The sequence below is a fragment of the Myotis davidii genome, unplaced genomic scaffold (assembly GCF_000327345.1).
Source record: "Myotis davidii unplaced genomic scaffold, ASM32734v1 scaffold71, whole genome shotgun sequence".
Taxonomy (NCBI): domain Eukaryota; kingdom Metazoa; phylum Chordata; class Mammalia; order Chiroptera; family Vespertilionidae; genus Myotis; species Myotis davidii.
The window spans coordinates 3,742,635-3,765,437 of NW_006283588.1; the positions used below are offsets into that span (position 1 = coordinate 3,742,635).

The following is a 22,803-nucleotide window of genomic DNA, read 5'->3' on the forward strand; positions in this document are numbered from 1 at the left end:
ATAAAACTATTGAAAAAAAAGACCGTACCCTTTTATGTAATGATGTTTACTTTGAATTTATATTAGTTCACACAAACACTCCATCCATGCTTTTGTTCCGGCCCTCCGGGCCAGTTTAAGAACCCATTATGGCCCTCGAGTCAAAAAGTTTGCCCACTGCTATTTTAGACAAATCTGCTTCCCCATCATTTCTAGCATTGCGTTAGCTGCACCCTGTTGTTCCTCTAAGAAAGGGCCCATGTGGTGTTTTCTTGAGATGTCAGCCTCTCTTGGCCATCACTTTTAGTCAGTGCTTTTCCAGGTGACTTTTAAGTGGAGCTAGGAAATGCTTGGTTCATAATTAGAGTAGTATATTTACTGCTTTAGGAGATCCTGCTATATCAATTATTACATTCCTTACTGTAAAAAGTGTTCACAAGATGGATTCAGTGAATTAGTTTTGTACTGGTATTCAAGTAGTATCTGTTTCTAACGCATTAGTCATTATGTCTATACTAGAGGCCCAGTGCACAAAAATCATGCACTGAGGTTGGGGGGCTTCCTCAGCCTGGCCTGCACCCTCTTGCAGTCCTGGACCCCTCACTCCTTACCATCCGCCTGCTTGCTGCTCCTTAGCACTTGGCTTGCTGCTCCTTAGCACTGCTGCAGAGGTGAGAGAGGCTCCTGCCACCATCGCTGCGCTTGCCAGCCATGAGCCCGGCTTCTGGCTGAGTGGTGCTCCCCCTGTGGGAGCGCACTGACCACCACGGGCCAGCTCCTGCATTGAGCATCTGCCCCCTGGTGATCAGTGTGCATCATAGCGACTGGTTGTTCTGGTCGTTCTGCCTTAACTGTCGCGTAGGCTTTTATTATATAGATAGATTAAAAGAACTATTGCCCGGACGGTGTGGCTCAGTGGTTGAGCATTGACCCATAGGTCATAATTGTACTCCAGGTCAGGGCAAATTCCTGGGTTGTGGGCCCAATCCCCAGTAGGGGGCATGCAGGAGGCAGCCGATCAATGATCAGTGATTCTCATCATTGATGTTTCTGTCTCTCTCTCACCCTCTTCCTTCCTCTCTCTGAAATCAATAAAAATATCTTTTAAAATAATAATAAACTATCACATTTAAAAACATCTTCTGACAGAACATGATTTAGTTCAGCTTTTTTAAAGGATAATGACCATTTTATAAGGACTTAGTGTTTCAAGGCACTAAACTTTGGGGGCTTTACGAAGCCTAAACAACAAGGCTGCCCATTGAAAAAATGTCCCATTTACAACGGAGATGCTGAAAAACAGAATTTAGAGAGTTGGCCCCTTCACTAGCCCCTTCTTGACAAATGGTGACATACACAACCAGTGATTTCACAGCATTATTTGCCATTCTTTATGCAATGAAATCTTTGGCTCAATGGCCCAAAGATAAATATTAAAGTTCATAATTTAATTTTTCTTCCTTTTAAAGCCTGTGGCCACTGAGTAGTTATGGAATGCCCCCCGCCTCCCCACGTGCAGAGCTTTCCTGGGCACATAGATACAGACACAAATAAAAAAGGACACGTTCTTTGAGCTCTTGGATCTTATATTCTAGGTCAGACTTATTGGTGTCTCTGTACCCAGAACAGAATAACAAACAGCATGGCTTTTTCTCAGTGCAAAATAGTAAGGAATGGTGGGGAACTGTGGGGAACCAGAGAGCAGCCCATTTTAAAAACACCATGTTCCCCAAAACATACACTGGGAGTTGGCAGGAGAGACTGATAAAACATTAACAAAGAACCCAGCAGAGTCCCTCACGGTGTGAACGGAGTAGATGTGGAATGAGAATGTAGCCCAGAAAACCTGTATTTTTATTCTAGATCTGTTTAAATATGTCAGAGCACACTGATCTACACAGCCATAGCACGTATATTTTTTCCTTCATAAAAGTACACTGAGAGGAAGAGACGGGGTAATGTTTGCAGCTGTCGATGGGAGTTGACTCCTCGCGGCTATCCAATTTTGGAATAACTTAAAATTGTAAGTTTCCCAGCTTTCCCTTTTCTCTTAAAACCACTCTGAACGGGAACAGAGCTCAGTTCTGCTCTGCTCTGTAGAAGGTTCTTTTCCTGCTTCTTAGATCCCATACTCATTAACTAGTGCCTTCAGTATCCTTTCATGCAGCCCAAATGTTGTCTTGTAAAAAGGATCAAATAAGCTTCAGCTGTGTTAAGTGCTGGGCGCATAACAGTCATGAGGATGATGGTGGTGGAAACTGATGAATTGAAATGAGAAAGATATAAATCTCTTCTTCGTGTGTGGCCTGACTATCCCCACTGCTTACTTTTTCATTGTCTGGGCTACATGGGAGAGGGATGGAGCTTCTCTTTCTGGTCTTGTAGGAGAGCATTTGTATGTGTGATGGGTAGGGGCACTGGTAGAGCTGTTACTGAAGGTGTTACTTGTACCTGCTATTCAGAATGAAATATTCCACCCAAGGGTATAGGGAAAAGGGGAGAGAGGGAGGAATTTTTGTTGTCTACACCGAAAAAGACCTGTTGCATCAGGTGAACTTTTAAACTTAAGAGAGGTTTACCAAATCAGTATTTACTGGATCTGAATGGTGGATATGTAATGATGTAATGGCCCTTGACCCTTTTCCGAAGTCATCAATATTATGAGGACATACCTGTGGGTTTTTTGTGTTCTAGTCACTGTGAACTTACGTGACTGCTGCTCTTTGGAAAGAGGATGTTGAGTTGGGTGAAGGTTTGGGCAATACGGACTTCAGTGTAAGCTACCTGTTATCTGACTTTGTGTATACATACACAGGGAATCATGAAAAAGTTAGTTTTTCAGCTACAACAAAAAGAAGTCGTACCATTAAGTCGTAGAATCTCAGTTGGCAGATGCCTTAGCTAATACCTATCTAACTAAACCTGGTCGTAGAAACTTCTGAATCATTCCGAAATGCATGTTCTCTGTTTAAAACAATGAAGACCTGATACCCTTCGGAAGTGGCAGCTTCGTATAGGGAAGAACACTCTTGATTAGGGAGGTCTGCATGTTGTTGGGTCAATGTCATCCCCTTTTTACATTTATTTCCTTTATTTGGAGTTGTCTTCTCGTGTAATATGGATAGAGTCCTCTTCTTACACATTGCCACTCACATTTTTTAAAGAAGTGATCATCTCTCCCCCAAGATGCCCCCAGCCAAGATCGAAAGAAGCAAAATGTAGAAATAATAGCAGCTTGTGTTTCTAAAGCTCTTTGGTATTTGCCAGACACTTTCTTGTCCACTTATTCCTTACAGCAGTTCTGTTTTAAAGATGAGAAGACAGAGACCCCAGTGACGTGCCCCGCACGTGGCTGGTCCCTCTCAGAGCTTGTTGGCGGACTCCCAGCAGAGTTCTCTCTGGGCTCCTGCTCCATCCCTGCTTATTCTGCCCAAATGCCTGCAATTTCTTTAATTCTTCTTCAAGTTGACGTGGTTTCCAGGCCCCTCACCCTCCTCTGGCCACCCTTTAGTGTCCGTACTTGGTTAGCACTGAAGAAAAGGATGGTGCCACCGCCAAACATCCATTCAGAAATATTTGAGCGCTCTGAGTGACAGGTGCTCTGTAGGGACTTTTGACCAAGCGGTCAAACGAAATCCCTACCCTTTGAAGCTTATGGTTGGAGGGCTTATATTGGGGCTCACTCCCCTGCCCCACAACCAACATCCAAGGAACTAAAGACATGGACTAGCAGACTCTGTGATATTAAGGAGTTCATGTGGGAATTCACTAGGCAAACTTCAAAGGATGTAGCAAATATATATCTATTATCTCTGCTGGTTTCCCCTTTTCATTTTTCCAAACAGATTCCATCTGTGGATTAAGAAAATACTGTTGACCTCAATTGAATTATACCAAATTATTTGCAGGCACAAAATGAGGCCATAGAAAAATTTGGGGTAATAGAAGGGGAAGGTCTCTAATATTACCAGAGGCCATTTGAAATAAAATCTAAGCAAAACTAAAACATGAAAGATGTGATTTGCAGGGCCACAAGGCTTCATTTGTTCTGAAATATGTTTTGAATTCCGAAATATGGGGAGAATTAAGAATACTAGCAATTTGAGAACCCAAGAGATGGATAAGGAATGAACCAGACAAATTGTAAAATAAATACAGTGTTTCAGAAAACCTTGTGTTTTAGTAAAAGTAGCAAAAGTCTTCAGCTTTTATGTTAAAGCCTTCTTATATTAAAGTATTGCAGGTTTCGGTAGCCAGAAGAAGTGAGTTTTAATATATGTTAGAATTTTATTTTTTATTTAAATATATTTTTATTGTTGACAGTAGTACCGATATCTCCCAGTCCCTCCCTCCCTTTACTCCCTTCCTCCCAGCCCCCAGTATGTTAGAATTTTAATACAGACATAAGTTATGATGCTTATCTAGTTACTTTTATTGATCCTTACATTTTTTTCTTCATTGCTTATATTTTAATAACAATTATACTTTCAGTCTTAAGGGAGTAATGGTTTATGAATTAGAAAGGTTAAACTCTATTGGAGATGAGGTTTGAAAATTCCAAAGTCTCCCAAAAAATTTTTTGGTAACATCTGGATAATGACCTTCCAATGATCTTTCATCGGTTGGTGTTTGGCTGCCAAGAGCCATAATTCTGCATGTGCCCTTGCTTCTAGGCTGTGTGGCATAGGAGAAAGGGCATGGACTTCGGAGTCTCACAACCTTGGGTTCAAATCTAGCTCTGAGATCTTGAGCGAGTTACTTAGCATCTCTGAGCGTCAGTTTCATCATCTGAAGATGGGCCGTTTCTGCTGAAGTAGTTGTGAAAATTAAATAAAATAAGGTCTATCCAGTGCCCAAAACGTAACAGTAAGCCAGTGAAGGATCCCAATTACTTCTTTTTATTTTCACATTCCATTTTCTTTTCCTTTTTCTTTTTCTCCCTCCTTTCCTCCCTCATGTTCCCAACAATCTGTTGGCGTTTTCTTACGTTTCTCTTTAGAAAACGTAAGAATACAAGTTAACCAAATTCAAAACTAGAGGAGCAGTATCCTGTAGCTCTTCAGCATGCTATATTGAGCTGGATGACGTCATCATTAGCTAACACTGGCTTTTAACCAAGCTGTTCCTTACGGCATGCTCTGGATAGAATTTCATCTCCGTTTAGGGTGTGTACTTCATAACTGGACTATTTGCTGGCAGAAAACTGTCTGTGCTTTGCTTTCTGGGATGTGGTTGGTTAACACTTTGCTCCTCAGAGCACGCCGTTTCCTCAGTCCTGTGCTCACTATGGGACTCTGAGCTCTGAAAGAAATGTGAACTTGGGGTGGGTCTCTTTAGATGGTGCACACCAATCAAAACCAGCAGTGGCTATAACAGAAATGGACCATTTGCGGGGGAGGGGGAGTTGTGGGTGTTTTTTTTAAATTATGAGACTTTATGACATTGCTCCTAAAAGGCTACTGCCTATATTATATCTTATTATGGAGAGTCAGACAGACTTGAGTTTGGATCCTGACTTTGATATATACTAGGTAGTATTTAACCTCTCAAAGCTTTGGTTTTCTGATCTGTATAACAGAGATTGTGGTAGTACCTGCCTCCTAGGGTTGCTGGGCAATTTAGTTGGGTTAATCCATAAAATGCCCTTGGTTCATGTTCGTTCTCAGGAGTGGCAGCAGCAGTCAAAGCCATTGTGGTGCGAGTCTATTTGTGTACATTTTACAAACATGTCTCATTCTAGGAACTTCCCAGAACTCCCCTTAGATGTTAAGCTGGTGATGGCGTTCTCTGTAAGCCATGTCCGTGGCAGTCTCTCGCTTCTTTTATATTCTCGCTGCCATTTTCTCTTCCCAGGGTGACGGCACGTAGCCCGTCTCTGAGTCCTGGGCCTCCAGCTCTGGGCCTTCGGTCAGCCACCCCTGAGGATGGGGCTCCCTGGGCTCTTCTCCTGCCTCTGCCTCTGCCTTGTGTGCCCTGGGCTGGGGCCCCTTTCCGGCCCCTGGCAGCAGGTCCCTCATTAGCGTGGGTGCTTGAATCTGCTTGGCTAAGGAGGAAAAGCCCCGCCAAGCCTTGAAGAGAGCCCGAGTCTTTCTCGGTGTCAGCATGCAGCCAGTTGCACAAGGAAGGAATCAAGCCCAGATGCGAAGGCAAGTTTCTCAATGCTTTTGTTTCCCAGTTGGAAGATTTCTGTCCAGGAACGTCCTTAGGGAGAGGACTCCCAGTGGGCATGCTCGAGAAATGGTATTTGGGAAGTTCTTTGAACTGAGGTCAGAGAATATCATTGAGACTGTACACTGATGACTATAGCAGCTGCACAGCCTCTCATCACTGATGTTTCTGCCTCTCTTCCTCTCCCTTTCTCTCTGAAATCAATAAAAATATATTAAAATATATTAAAAATGAGAGTATGGGACTGGCAATCCATTTTATTCTAAATCTTTATTTCTGTGTATCTACAAATCCTTTACATAAAAAGTGAGTGGCTTCTGTACATGGATTATTTTTGGTGTTCCAAGACATGAATGTGCAGCACTGTAGGAGTGGCAAGTCCTAAGGGAGGCACAGGTTTAATCTGGAAGGATATGTCTGTGTGAGTTCTAGTAATAGATTAACAGCCACTGACATCCACTGAGGGCCTGCTCTGCAGTGGGCACTTCACATACATTTTCTCCTTTGACCTTCATAACCACCTTATGAGAACATCATGGTAGCCGTGAGAAAGGGGCGCTGAGAGGTAAACTCTGCCTGCCTCTAAGACCCCACGCCCTTTCCACGCCGGAGTCTGCTGTTACCACCAACTCTAGGAGCCAATGAATGTGGGTGGTAATGTTACCACACCTGATTCTCATCAGAGCTTTTTAAAGGTGTTTATTTCTTTTTGATGCCAGCAAGATGAGAGTAATTGTTTGTTGTCATTGCCATTGTAAAGGGGAAAACGAAAAGCAATTTATTCTCCTTCCCCCTTTAATTCCCCAATCTCAGGACTGAGTAAAATAATTGGCTGAAGTATTTATGTACATAGTGCGACTTTCCCATCTAAGGCTGATTTTTTTTCTAGCTTGTTGGTAGCAGGGGAGAATACAGTGGGGCCTTGACTTACGAGTGTCCCGACTAACGAATTTTTTGAGATACCAGCTGTCTCTTAGCCGATTTTTTGTATTGAGTTGACAGAGTAATTTGAGTTAACGAGCTCCTTAACGAGCTCGGCCTCGGATCGAATTAAACTCGTAAGTCAAGGTTCCACTGTACAGAACCACAGTATGCCATTGGGAACAAGTTCTTGGCACATGGGATTTGTTCTCTGTGCTCTGGTGTGCGTGCTGATGCACTTTGACTTTTAGAGGTGGAGAAATTACCAGAAATGATTGATCAGGCAACAGTCAAGGATGACTCAGAGCTAGACTCTCTTCCTGTGTCCAGATAAAGTGGTAATCTAACATGGAGCCATTTCCCACATGTTTTCCCTGTAGTTTTGCTACATTTGTGTTATTAAACGTGTGCTTTCAGCCCACCAGAGATGTTTGCCTTGACTTTTTAAGGAGAATAATACCTTTCCCTGGGTATCTTATACGTGCTGGGCTCTTGATCTGCCGCACTAGAAAGGATATTTCGGTTGTAAGTATTTCTCTGTTTGAAGAGAAAGGAAGTATTTAGAAATCTTCACACACAAACACACACACACACACACACACATCAAATAACAAATCTCTAGAATATGAAACAAGAAAGTGGGCCCAAATCATAGCTGGAATTAGTATCTGTTGCATTTTCTCCTGATTCCTCAATGAATTATCTTTACACTCCCAGAAAGATGTCCTGGCCCTGGCCGGTATGGCTTAGTTGGTTGAGCGTCCTCCCATGCACCGAGGGGGCACTGGTTCGATTCCTGGTCACGGGGCACATGCCTGGGTTGTGGGCTCAATCCCTAGTAGGGAGTGTGTAGGAGGCAGCAGATGGATGTTTCTCTCTCTCATGGATGTTTCTCACATGGATGTTTCTCTTTCTCCCTCTCTCTTCCTCTCCCTCTCAAATCAATAAAAACATTTTTTTAAAATAGATGTCCTAGAAAAGGACATGACACAGCTGCAGGTGCAGAGACGAGCACTGTAGGAGTGGCAAGTCCTGAGGGAGGCACAGGTTTAATCTGGAAGGAGGGGGTTTTAATGGGACAATGAGCTATTTTTCTTCCCGTTATCATGGTAGAATTGTGCGTGCTTCGTTAGTGATTGGGTGCCTGTGAGCTCATGCTCAGAGGTCAGGCCCAAGTCCATGGTGTCGGAGCCACAGATGATGAAACGCTGTTTTGCTGCCTGCAAACAAGGATGTTCCCGCAGGGGTGGGTGGGTTGTTGAAACCCTCCTGTGAAAGACTGTTAAACAAACATGATCTTTGTTGATGTAAGATGAATGCAATACGGAGGCTGAGTAAGGAGAGTTTAGGGGGCTAAAGAATTTGCACGAGTTATACCCTTTGTTAAGATTCATAGGATGTTTGTCCCTTGGCGACAAGGAAATCATTCGCTTACCCCCTAGAATATTCTGCACTAACCAGCTGGCAGATTCAGTCTGTGTACCCTTGATTTTTAAAGAGCAGACTTCTAAATGTTTACAGAAAATATAGATATAACTCCATGGACTACATGTAACGGTGCCATTGGGAAAGAAGTAAAGACAAATACAGTCAAAATCCTAGTGGAATGCTCGGTGTGAGGAACAAGATGGGCAGATGCGACAACTCATGGCTATCAAGGGAGTTCATTGGAGGTGTCAGACTTAAAAGATGGGAGAGGAAAGGAAGTGGTACGAATCTGTGAAAACAGTAAAGGGGTGTTTGAGTTGAATCTGTATGAAACTTAGGGAGGAGAAAGAAAAGGGGGAACCCGGTGTGACAGCCACAGGTGGCCGAGGGAAGGCAGAGAGGCTCACTCCCTCGTTTGCTTTTGTCATTACTAGAAGGTGGCTGTCTCACCAGGTGACACAACACACTACAGAAAGGGGACCTGAAGCCCAAATTGGTGAGAGAACTGAAGCTGCTTTTACACTAGTTCACAGTCTCAGGCCCGAATGAATTCTATCTCACAACGTTAAGTTGTAGATCTGAGTCTGGAGTAACCACCGTGGAGGAAGTCCTGGAGGTGCCCTGAGGTACAGGCAGGGAGCAGAAGAAAGGAAGGAAGCCCATGGAGATCATAGGAACCGCTGATCTGGGAGCTGGACATGGTTCACCAGCAAAACACTAGCCCATCAGAATGTAGTTGGAAAAGAAGTGACCGATTCCCAAAAGGCATGAGTTCAGCAAGAACAAGTTATGCCTAGCAAACTCCACTCCATCTTTTTCCTTGGTTATTAGATGGGTAGATTTGGGAAGTTTAAACATAACGTGTTAGGATTCTGGCAAAGCATTTAATAGCATGTGTGAAGGTAACCTTGGGACAAGTTGGAGAGATATGTGGGTTTCCAGTTGGTTGCATGAGATGCCCAGAGTGTTGATTAATGGGTCGATACCAGCTTGGAGAGACAGTCTTGGTGGCCTGCCATGGTACTCTGTCCTTGGCCCTGTGGTGTGTAGGCATGTTGATCATTTATTTACTGGGATTGAGATAGAAGACATGCTTATTACATTGGCAATGGCATAAGGATAGGGAGGGTGCTACATACATTGACTGGTTGATGGACTTACACATAATCCCAAATAATGTGAAGCTTAAAATTCTGGATTTAGGTTTCAAAATAATCAGTGAAACAAAATGGAATCAGGAAGACCAGTGTTATGTAAACATCTTTGGGAGAAAAAAAACACGCCTGGGCGTTTTAGTGAAGTATAAACTAAGTATGAGCCATCCATTCACTGACCAAATGTTTACTTCACTCCTATGTATATTTTAATCACTCTCAATACATTGAGAATGCAACAAATGAGTAAAATACAGGCCTTGCTTGCAAGAAGCTGTTAGTCTAAAGGAGTGTATTGGTTTCCTAGGGTTGCCATGAAAAAGTACCACAAACTGGGTGGCTTAGAATAAAAATACATACTGACCCACAGTTTTGGAGCCCGAAGTCTAGAATCAAGGTGTCAGCAGGGCCTGCCTCCCTCTGAAACCCTGGGCAAGAACCCCTCCTGGGCCCTTGGAGCTTTTGGTGGTAGCCATGGAGCTTTGGTGTCCTTGGCTTGCAGCTGCATCCCTCCACCGTCTGCTCTGATGTCACACAGCATTCTCCCAATGTGTCTGTCTTCATCTCATAAGGCCTTTTCCTCGTCTTATAAGGACACCAGTCCTATGGGATTAGGGCTCACCCTAATCACCTCATCTTCATTTGATAACCAGACCAAGAACCTGTTTACTGATAGGTGCTTCCCCATATCTTTTACAGGAGGGCAGTTCATCTGAAACATGTTCACCAAGGCATTTGACTCTGATCCTATTAAAGAAAAAAGTGCCATAAAGGATTAAACAAACAAGCTCTAGACTAGGAGACAAGAAAGCGGAGTGCTGTGAGAACAAGTGGCAGGGAGGAGGGGTGTGGAGGATGCTGGGAGCTCTCTAGGCAAGGAGGAGGGGTAACTTTCCAGGAAGAAGGAGCAACTGTGCAGAGAGTCTGGAGGCAGTAAGAGGCTTCGAGTTCAGAGCAAGTTCAAAGGAAACAGTGTGGCTGGAGGGCGTGAGCAGGAGGCAGAAGATGGGCGGAGGAGAGCCAGGAGCCGGCCAGCACAGCTCTGTGCGCTGTGCTGAGGGGGTTTGTGGCATCTATTAAAAATAACACAGCCCTAGTCGGTTTGGCTCAGTGGACAGAGCATCAGCCTGGGGACCGAAGGGTCCCGTGTTCTATTCTGGTCAAGGGCACATGCCTCCATTGTGGGCTCGATCCCCAGTAGGGGGCATGCAGGAGGCAGCCGGTCAATGATTTTCTTTCATCCTTGATGTTTCTATCTCTCTCTCTCCCTCTCCCTCCCTCTCTAAAATCAGTAAAAATATATTTTTAATAGGCAAAAAGAATAAATAGGAGTATACAGAATTGGAGGAAGCAAATAAGCAAATTAGACTCTGTGCTTGTGTGACCACATCTGAAATGCTTTGGCTTGTTGGGAGTGTCATTTAACGTTAGGGTTTTTCAAAATGTGCTCCTCGTACTTTGAATTAATGTATTTCTCGGAGAGGAAAGAAGTTGTGGGATGATAGCTGTTTGGGTTATTCGAATGAGAGGACTTTTCCACCTTTGCTCTTAGGGCAGAATGAGGCCAATGGGCAGGCGTTATAGGGGGGGCTTCGGGCAGGGGAAGGGCTTGTGGCAGTGGGAGCTACACCAGAGCGGAAGATGCCTCGAGAATGCGGCCTGCCCTTGCCCATGGGGACGGCCACCTGTCAGAGAAGAAAGGAATTCTGCAGCGAAGGCGGGGTGGGGAACTTCCTCCACGAGGTGTACCCACCAGGGATTCGTGTATGATGTTAAGATTTCTAAAATGCATTAACATGCCCTTTATAATTAAACATCAAGAGCATTCAAAAGGCTATCACATGAAATGTCACCGGGGGGGTTATTAAATAATGGAATTCACTGAGAAGTCTTTGTGATGCAATATTGGATGTCAGCGATGTCGCAATTAACACATCTCTGCAGCATCACAGCCAGGCACGCGCTCTTGGGAGGCTGTGATATTCGCAGGAAGTATCTTCATCTCACGTCATGGGTACCACTGTCTCTTTCCTTTCCCTAATGTCCTTCCAACCGCCCTTGATGGCCTGGTTCTAGCCGCCTCGTTTCCAAGGATCAGTTGCCAGTCATGTACGTTAAGCCAAATAAATCCTACTTAGAAGTGGTGGTATGTAAATGTGTACATTCTGTCTTATACCAACTAAGCAGTTTTACCTTCATGGGAGGTGGGGAAGCCGGAGACATGCAGTGTATGGGAAAGTGTTAATCCTCCCCACGTGCCTCAAGGCCCAGAAAACCAGCCAGCTGCCAGGAGTATATTTAAAAAGGATTTCAAGCCCTAGCCAGTTTGGCTCAGTGGATAGAGCGACAGCCTGCGGTTTGATTCCGGTCAAGGACACATGCCGGGGTTGCGGGCTCCATCCCCAGTAAGGAGCCTGCAGGAGGCAGCCGATCAATGATTCTCTCTCATCGTTGATGTTTCTCTCTCTCTCTCCCTCTCCCTTCCTCTCTGAAATCAATAAAAATATATTAAAAATAATTTAAAAATAATAACAAAAAGGATTCCAGGGTTTCCTTGTCTCTCTTGAAGGAGATCCAGTTCATAGTCCACACCAGCACTTTGCAAAACCCGCCCCCTTCCCTCTCTGCCTCCTTCTCTGGACCAGGTGGATCCTGTCTGCCCCCTTTCCTTCCTTCCGAAGCTCCATTGCATTCATCAGCCGGGCTTCTTGGCGTTACTGTTTCTGAGTGGGTGGTGTGTTTTCTCTTCGTGGAGTCAAAGGAGTCAGGAATTGACAGAGAAGACAAGCAAGTTTCTTTCTGCTGTGCCCGCAGTAGCTCAAAAGGCCAGGGAGCAGGCAACACCAGGTCCACCAACCCCGTTACTCGGGTGGGTTCAAGAAGGGCGTGTTGCAGGGGAGGTAGGTGGGTAACAGGACTGCGGCATTCACGTGGATGACAGCAAAACAGACGGCGAGGAAGGGAGGCCGAGGCTGAGACCAGAGGCCAGAGGGGTGGTCCTGAAACCAGGCGAAGTGTTCGAGCGGTGGATGCTGGCAGGAGGCAGATTGGATCCCCATGTAAGTAAAAAGATCCAAAACCCAACTCGTTCTGCGTGTTCCATACTTCTGTGATTGGGGAGTTTGCTGATGTTTGTAAACATTCACAAGCATGATTTAAGATCAGGGACACTCGACTGTTTGACACACAGCCTGGATTCAAATGCTTGCTTCCTGCCCCAGGCATCACTTCAAGTTAGGGGTGGGAAGTAGTGCTGTTCCCTGGACCCGCTGGAGTCGGAGCCCAAGATACCGTATTTCTCTCTCTGTGTCCCAGCGCTGACTACTCCGAAGGTCAGACGAAGCAGCTCTGGAGAAGCGTTTCACTTTTCCTTTTCAAAATTTCTAAAGCTTGATCTTCTAGAGAAATTGACAATTCATTAAGTAATTGATATGCCCTAACGACAATTTCTCCAACTTAAAAGTTGGAGATCGGAATTTTTCTTAACTTTTCTAATAATATTACAAAAAGAGAACACACATGGGACAAGAATGTCAGACCTCAGTTTTAGGGACCTCGTCATTACAAATTATTTTAATTTTTAAAATTCTTAGTTCGCCTCGCCTAAACCTAACATTTAGTGGCTCTGCGTGGTGGTGGTGAGGGACAGGCACTGTTTTCGTTGCTTTCTCTGAGCGCACAATAGAAATGTTTTATTCAGACTCACTGGATGCCAACAGGAACTTTCAAATCTCTCTCAGCCAATAGCAGTGTTTCCACAAACTGCCAAGATGCTAATGATGCAAGTTCTGGCAACACATTGTTTCTGTATTTTAGGAAGTAACAAATCAGATCATGCTTTTCAAAATTGAAAATAGAGTCTTTTATAGAAATGTCTTTTCTGCAAAACCATAAAACATTAGTACACTCGGTATGTGATCCATCTAAATTTCTTGAACGTGGGCTTAGAGTGAATGTGAATTCTTGGGCGCATTTCCTTCCCTGCCACAGTTTGACGGAGGAATTTTGCCTAGCGTTGAAACAGAAGTGGTTTAATCTTAGCAATGAATGAAACCAGGTTCCTTTGAGGAGGGGTGTGAGGTAGTAAATTGAGGCGGTCCTTCGGCTCTAATGGGAAAAGCATGATTAGAGGAAACCAATGTTCAAAAGCACTTCTCAATTCTTTGCTCTTGGACAAAAAGAGCTTTCTTCGACTTTAACATGCCTCCTCGTCCATGAACATACTTGTAGCATTTTTAATTTGGAATCCAGCTACTAATCCAGAAATAAGTTTAAAAAACAAACAAACAAAAAAACTTCCTGAGGATTGGCTATAATTCAACAGGGGCCTGGGATCTCCCAGGTCACCTGGATTTCATTGGTGCCCTTGAGTTGGCTCTAATTTGTGTGCTGGTGAATTAAAATTAGAATGAAGGCGATAGGGAGTATTTTTTGCTTGGTTTTTTTTTAGAACAGTTATGTTTGCCTTTTTATGCAGTTTCTTGAGATGTAATACCAAGTGAATCACTTTCTTGTAAGATGAGCAGTTCCCACACCTGTGAGCACAGCAAGATTTGATCCACAACAATCGGAGAAACCTCGAATTAAACTTCAGTGTTCTAGGAAGCCCACTCGTCTAGAATGTCTTGTGGCATAAAAACGTGCCCAATGTGACTGTTTTCTGGCAGTTCAAAGAGCTTGACATGGCCATTTGGATTATATTCTAGAAGCTCTGCTGACCCCTACTTACCTCTAGCTCTCCCCAGCCCCTGACACATGAGAAACACTCAACAAACGTTAGCCATTTTAATAGTATAGCATTTAAGTAGTGACGGGTGTGGAGTCTTTAGAAAGGGTACCTCCTGATGTTTGGGATGGCACGTCTTTACCCGGTGACAGGGGCTCACAGAGGACACTTCCTTCAGTAGCTGGTTGGGGCGAGGGACAGATTGTACCCTCTGGCATGTGGGGTGATTTATTAACCAAAGATTGCTAAGACCTAAAGGGCCAGGCGGCTGCCTGATGCGAAGCGCACCACCAGGGCCCTTGTCGGAGGAAACCGGGTGCTGACTGGCCAGAGACTCCTGTCACCGAGGTGCTGAGGGCTCTGTTTCTTTTCTGCACTTTTTTTTTAAACTTCTGCTCTTCTCCAACCCTCACAACAAAAGCTGGACAATTTTTTTTTATTATTCTGCATCTATTTGGATGAGACAGCGAGGTATGCCTATACCTTTATTTTTGCCTTTCCTGAAACTAAGTAGATCCCCATTTTGGAGCTGCCTTTACAAATTTCCAAAATCCTCTATCAGCTGTTCGTTTGCCGGATGTCCTTAGGAAAGTTGCTTGTTTGTGTCTGGATTCCTGTCAGAAGCTTTGAAATAGCTTAACTTCCTGGGAGTGCCAATCTATATAAAAGCCTAAGTGACTGGAATGACCGGTCACTATGACGTGCACTGACACCAGGGGGCAGACACTCAATGCAGGAGCTGCCCCCTGGTGGTCAGTGTGCTTTTACAGTCCACCTCCCCCGGCCAGCCAACCTCCCACTGTCTCTCCCCCTGGCTGGCAGGCCCCAGGCTAAGATGGGGAACCAGGGGTGGGTGGCAGCGGACGATGCCCCATTCCCAGGGGGACCGAGGGCCAGCTCCCTCCTCTGGTCTGGTGGCCAACCTCCTGTGCCCTGTTCCTCCTCCCCTGGCTGGCGGGCCCTGATTGGCCTGCTGCCCACCCACTGCAGTGGCAGCATGGCAGTGAGGGAAGGAGGAGTAGGGGAGGAGGGGAACTATGCAGTGGTGGGGCACTGATGATGGCAGCATTGGAGTTCAGCGTCTGTTCTTTTTGTGCCTGGCTCAGCAACCAGTATCTCCTCTTTGGCCTGGCCCTGATCAGCTTGGCCCTGATAGGCCTGGCCCTGGTCGGCCTGGGCCCTGATTGGCCTGGCCCCAATTGGCCCTGATGCCAGCCAGGCCTAGGGACCCCACCTGTGCATGAATTTCGTGCACCAGCCTCTGGTCTGATATAAAAGGAGAGAAAATGTAAATGTTATTCCTACAATGTCATGACCTTTCAGTGGCCTCCATGTGTCTTTAATTTTTACCTATTTCTGTATTTGCACTTACCTATCTGGAAGAAATTTGGGGGAAGATATCATACAGACAGTTCAATTTGGAGAAAAGAAAAGTTTTGAACCACATATAAATGAAATGTATATGAAAAAGTATCTTTGTTTTCCAAAAAAAATAAACATTTTAGGTTTGAATGCAAAAGTTTGTGGTTGGTTTGGTTCTTTACTAACCAGAGTGAACAGTTACCATTTCAGATGATCTTTTATCCTGAATTATACTTTTGATGTATTTTTTGAGAAATTAAACTCTTAAATGTAAATCAAAATGAGAGAAATGTCACCAATCCCATGATATTATGCCCATATTTTCTCCTCCCTTCTATTCAATTATTTAGCATATAATAAAATTTAAGAATGTTTTTGAACTTTAAAGTTGTAGAAATGTAGTTGATGGTGAGTTTGCAGATTGCCAAACCATAAGGTCTAGTTTAAAGAACACACACACACACACACACACACACACACACACACACACACAATGCAACCAAGATCCAAGTTCTATGTGGTTTAATTTCTTTTTCCCTGTCAGTCCAAAAACAGATAGTGCAGATGTCTCCCTATAATACTAGCAACTCAAACGAGGAAGGGAAATTTGGTTATAATTAGGATGAGCTAATTTGTTGAGGATTTGCTGGAGCGCCTGCCTGCCCCACCGACTTGCCACAGCTCTTTCTCCTGTAAGATTTGTTGACAGGACCTGTGATACTGAGACGGAGAATTAAGTTTGAAAATTCAGCCTGACTTAGTGGAGGAGAGGAAAGATTCATTTCTATGCCACTAAATGCCTCATCAGGCTCCTGAACCAGAGTAAAAATCCAGGACTGACTTTGACTGCAATTTGCAGATTTGGAAAGATTCCTGTGGTCAGCGGAAAGGAAGTCTGCTCTATGGTAGTGTCATATCACCAGGGCTAGGGGTTTACTTGCCCTGCAATTCTGTGCTGTCACATTTACAGCCTGGATTGAAGAAGGTTGAGAAGGAGGTGCTGAGGAAGGAATTGAGCTTTGGGGCAAGAATTAAAAGGGGTTCCAGCAAGGAGTTAGGTTTCTTGAAACTGTTTACTTACGGTGGGGGCTGTGGAAGACCTGCCTGTATCATCAGGGTCGTTTGAATCATTCGGAGATGTTTGTACTGCAGAGTCTATTACAGATCCCTCCAGCCTGCCCTTGGCTAATTACATTTCCAGATTTAGGCTGAATATTTGCAGATTTTTCTTCTCAATAGAGAGACCACTGTCTTAGCAATAAGTAAAGTTATTATTTATGGAAGAAAGGTACACGTCACCAGCCACTTGTGACCTCATAGGAATGTTGATTCGAGTTTTACATTCTAAGGGGAAGGCCGTGGGTATGAATGTTAACAGAGACCTCTGCATGCATGCAGGTTCCCTATTAAATACCAGTCCTTGGTCACAGTAGCAGTAGCTGACAGAGCCTTTGGAAAAACAAAGTCTGTACTCTCCAGGACAATAGCACCGTCTTTAAAAGCCCTGCATCTTCTCCCTACATGGTATGTTGTGGATGAGACAGTCAATGGGCAGAGGGTGCAGACCTGAGTCAGGTGGAATTTGAGTGGAATTTCCTTCAGCAATGAAAGAACCTTGTAAAAGTGAGAATAAGGTCATCACCATTGCACACAGGGAGCGTATCTTTTAAAAACGTTTTAAAGGAAGAGTTACTCGGCTTTTAAAATATGTCAATGTCAAATTGTATCACTCAAATTCGACACAAACACCCTGCTTTTTTCATTCTTCTGTTGCCATAGTACGTTCATCTATCAGTCCGTCTCCACAAAAAACAAAAGCACAGGATTCATTTTTCTTTATTGACTAAACAGTGTCTGTTGCACCTGCTAGGACTTCACAAATGTTTGGTTAACAATGATACATCAGATTGACTCAGGATGTTTTACATTGCGTTCCTCCATCCCATTATATTTCTGCAAAATTGATATTGTGCCAGAGCTTTTGCCATCTGTATTTTACCAGCTGTGCATAGCTGAGAGTGTTTGCAGAGAGCACCGCGTAACCTGTCAGTTCTAGGAAGAGTTCTTGACGTATGCTTTTCTGTTACTTAAAAGCTAACGGAAGCTTAGCAAATGCAGCTTTATCTTATTTTCTGAGGGCAACATGGAAAATGACCCAAAATACTTTCCAGCAATCAGGTCCTATCTGATTAGAGTGGCACATTTCTGTTAAGAACAGCCCTGCTTCCTGTGTACTGTAGAGTGAATTAAATTCACTTTTATATTGATGAGATGATGGTAACGTATTCATTTTGGGTAACTGTTGACAATAAAAGTTTTCACTATTTTTGACATTTTCAAAGGTTTGTTTATTGGCTGGCTTGCTTATTCCCTTTTATTTTTTATACTGTTTATTTTGTGTGTGTAGAAGGGGGGTGTAAAAGAAATTTCACAAAGAACAATATGACAATAGTACCAGGAAAAAAGGATTTAGAAAAAAAAAATTAACCAAAATCCTATCACACTCCAAAATTTCTTAATTGTCCCTTCTTTATTTCAGATCCTTTGCTTAAATAGTTAACCGTTATAGAATTTGTGTCTTTTCCTAAAAATTAAGGTCAAGTGTTTTATCAACTCTGCTTTATCTAAAGACAAACATGTATCCCTCACTTTTAATATCAGCTGTTTGCTAATGTATATGACATGTGCCGCTTCCACATGATCTTAAATCATTACGAAATTCAGTAAATCTTCATTTCTGAGCTTTTTAAAAATTGATAGTTGTCCCTAAATCTTGAATAAAAGCATTTAAATGTTAGAGAAGGTCAACATTTAGTAATACCTCAGTTCCCCCCAGCTCCCTCCCCCCCCACACACACACCTCAGTTGACCTCTATTTAACTTCAGTGTTTTACTTTTTTAAAAAATATATATTTTTATTTATTTCAGAGAGGAAGGGAGAGAAAAGAGAGAGACAGAAACATCAATTATGAGAGAGAATCATTGATTGGCTGCCTCCTGCACAGCCCCTACTGGGGATTGAACTCACGACCCCGGCATGTGCCCTGATCAAGAATTGAACTGTGACCTCCTGGTTCATAGGTTGATGCTCAACCACTGAGCCACGCTGGCCGGGCAGTGCAGTTCACTTCTTGATTCTTTTTTAAGCAGTACACTTTCCTACCTCATCTTCTATATGTATTATATGAGAAATAGCTTGTCAAGGGTTAGTTGTAGAAATTAATACACATTTCATTGGTAGAAGTATTGATACCTTTTGACTTTGGAAGCCAGAGTATTGACAACATTGGAGATGGCATTCATCTGTATGTCCAAATTCTCCACCAAGTATTTGTGAAGTGCCATACTTGGCATTCTGTCAGGTTTTGTGGAAAATACTGATGTGCAAACTTTATTGCTGCTGTAAGGAACTTTTCACTCATCTTTGTTTTTCTTTAGGATTTTTCTCTGTATTCTTTGAGCTGCTTTCAATATCAAGGACTTGTATTTGCAATGATACGTGAATAATGTTTAGCGAGCTAGCTTTATCTACTAGGTTTATTGTGAAATTAGATTATTCATATCCCAGACAAACATCTGTTATGAGCAACTAGTCATTTAGATTTAGTATAGAAAATTTATCTTTTTTATTTATTATTTTTAAATAAAATAATTTTTAATAATAGAGTTGTTTTAAACAGAGATTAAGGTTGAGAACTGTTTATAGGGTTATTTTCTAGGATAAGAAACCTCTTATTTCTCCCTCTCCCTTCCTCTCTGAAATCAATAAAAATACTTAAAAAAAACCTCTTAAGTTCTTTGGAGAAGATTCCAAGTTGTGACCTCATGAGTTAAGGTTGTTGATAATGAATGTCATGAGATTGAAGGGGATGGCACTCAACCTCTAGTTCAGTACAACTGGCAAACTTGAAGTTGAACTTCCAAAAAAATAATAATAGTATATGCACCAATAAGCTGCATATACTATTATATTCCCTATTCCTTAGTTATTTTGTAGTCTGCTGAGTTATATGTCTCTGTAGACAAGGCCATGTAGATTTTGATTTTTGTACTTCTTTTGCACATAAATTGTACATATTCATTGGAGATGAATTAGAAATACACATTAGGAATATAATGAATATTATATGAAATACACAGGAATAAAACTTAGCCCACCACCCAAAGATCACTAATGTTAATATTTGGTATAGTTTGCTTTAGCCTTTTTTGCTGTAATAGGTGCATTTTTTTTCTTACCTAAATCCATTTTTTGTTTTATAACCTAATAATATATTTTTTTCAGTGCTAAGTTTTTTGGGCCTGTTTGGAGTGGGGATGGGGGGTGGGGGGTGGTTGCAGAATGGGACTTGCTATCTACTTTATTCATTGCATTTCAAAAGAACACATAAAACTTGATATGGACTTTGGGTTAGTATATGTATTTAGAAATCTCAAGTGACTATAAATAAGCATGTGTATTTCGCTACAAATTCATACTTAAAGCATAGTAGGATAGCAGTTTTAGTTAGAAAAATCCAAGCATGTTTTGGGGGAAATCTTTTTCTTCTAAAAGGTTCAAATGACTCCACATAAAAGACAAAGTGGAACAGAATGAAATGAAAACAGAGAAGCTAAAACACATCTTTGAAATGCATGTTCATATCCTGAAAACACATATTTGCTAAAGCTGTAGAATACATACTGATGGTGAATTTACCTGCCTTTCCCATAGCTGGCCTGCAAGTCTTCTAAAGCTGGAGACTGTGTCTATGTACCATCCATTCTAGACTTACTCTTAGCACAATTCCTGGCAGATAGTAACACCTACAAAACATGAGTTGAATGAATGACTGAAGGAAAAAAAAGAAAAAGAGAACCAAAAAGATGGGGTCATTCACCCCTTCCTTGTAGTGAAGACCAGTTAACCAACTTAGGAAAATAGATTTATCAGCCTATCTTTAAAAACTGTAGCAACAAAAATGGCAAATCTTTTTTAATCACTCCGGGCTCCTACTCCTTTGCACCCCAAATAAGCCATTGTCTCAGCCCCTTATAAAAAGGCATATCTAAGTGAACTCTGAGAAATTTCCCGCTTTGCCTCATGAAGCCCTCCTGATTGCTCTCGGCCCCACCTCTAGCAACTAGTGAACAACAGCAAAAATCCAGGCGCCATAATTGAGCTGAGACACTAGGCCTCAGATTGGAGGGATGATGATGCCAGACCAGCCTCTAACGCCCTCCCTCCTCTCTCTCCCTCAGGTTGACTTTTTCACCATGATCCCCTGCAGAGCAGCACTGTCTTTTGCCCGATGTCTGATCAGGAGAAAAATCGTCGTCATGGACGGCCTAGAAGATTCCAAATTAAGCCGTTGCTTATCCACCATGGACCTCATTGCCCTGGGGGTTGGAAGTACCCTCGGTGCTGGGGTTTACGTCCTGGCTGGGGAGGTGGCCAAGTCGGATTCAGGCCCCAGTATCGTCCTGTCCTTCCTCATCGCCGCCCTGGCTTCGGTGATGGCCGGCCTCTGCTACGCTGAATTTGGGGCCCGAGTTCCCAAGACGGGGTCCGCCTATCTGTACACATATGTTACCGTTGGAGAGCTGTGGGCCTTCATCACCGGCTGGAACCTCATTTTATCCTATGTGATAGGTAGGTTTCCCAAATTCCAGCTAATTGTGTGGCGTGGTAGCATAGCACTCCCGAGTCCCAGGCCTTGGGGCTCCCTTGTAGGTCTGCGTTGGTTAATGACCATGGTCTTGAGTGTGAGAATCACATGATCCTTTTTCTCATCTCTACAATGCCTCTCCTTCTCACTGCACAGCTGGGCAATTCTACCTCATCTCTGAATACGCCGCTTAGTGGATTTACAAACCTCTTTTCAAAAATATAGCTCTTTAGTGCAAATAAAGTTACCTGATTCCGCGGGTGATGGATTGAGCATTTGATTACTAGGTTATAATTATAATATTGTGAAATAATTGTATGTGGGATGAAAATGGTCAAGTCAATCTGAACTAACTAACCCATGTGTCTCCTAGAATAGAGTAGCAATTGATGTCATGGTCATTTTCGCCCCGTGACCCTGTATTCTCTGAATGTCCTGTGTTTTGGGAAGGTACATCAAGTGTTGCAAGAGCTTGGAGTGGCACCTTTGATGAACTTCTGAACAAACAGATTGGCCAGTTTTTCAGGACGTACTTCAATATCAATTATACCGGCCTTGCGGAGTATCCAGACTTCTTTGCTGTCTTCCTCATATTGCTTCTATCAGGTAAGAAAACCAGTGACACTCCTCCCTACATTGAGCTAGACTAATTGTCCCAGGAAAGTAGATTACCACTGAAATTGGAGCCTGCGTTCCCCAGACCAGGCAGCGTATTTCTACACTTATATTATCATTGGAGGTCTGTGGGCCTGGCTAGAATCCCATGTTATCTTAGGTGATAGACATGCTTCAAAAAGACATCTGAATTGTGTCGAGTGGTAGAAATAGCACTTTCATGTTCATGGCACTTGGAATGCACTAAATAATAGCAGGAGGCCCATCAAACTTATAATACTCATTGGAGAGTTGCAGAAATGGCAATGAAGTTTCAGTAAGGAAGAATGTATAATATTTGGCATTATTTCATCTTGTTATATACAATTGAGGATATTTACAAGCATACTATTTCTAAAAGAAACTCTGTCTTTCCATTCATGCCATTCTCTATATATTGTGGGCATCTGGTGGGTTCTTTTCGGCAGTGTTTTTGTTTGTTTGTTTTGATTTTTTTGTTCTTTTCTTGTTATTTTTTGGTGTAGACATCATATAGGCAAACATACTTGGTACTAGGATTGTTTTCACCAGCACTGTGGCATAGTGGTTTAGAAGGGCACAGGGAATAGAGTCAGAGAAGCCAGCTTTCTCCTCCTACTCTACCACTTAGAGTCTTTCCAACATTGAGTGACTTCATTTTTCCATGATTCAGTTTGCTCATCCATAGATACCAGTGTTTCTCTTGTACAGGCTTCCTGCTTGGTACCTAGTAAGCACTTAGATGGAAGGCAGTTTTGCTTTGTAGGCATAGTTAATTCCTGCT

At 43.0% G+C, this 22,803-nt stretch overlaps 1 protein-coding gene across 1 annotated transcript in view; it reads left to right on the top strand.

Moving 5' to 3' along the window:
- SLC7A2 (solute carrier family 7 (cationic amino acid transporter, y+ system), member 2) overlaps positions 1-22,803 on the top strand; it is a 50,680-nt gene that overhangs the window by 10,903 nt on the left and 16,974 nt on the right. The window contains exons 2-3 of the mRNA XM_006753784.2: positions 20,980-21,370; positions 21,837-21,992. Of these exons, the coding sequence (XP_006753847.1) occupies positions 20,995-21,370; positions 21,837-21,992 (532 nt within the window). The 5' untranslated portion in view covers positions 20,980-20,994. The remainder of the gene's footprint in view (positions 1-20,979; positions 21,371-21,836; positions 21,993-22,803) is intronic.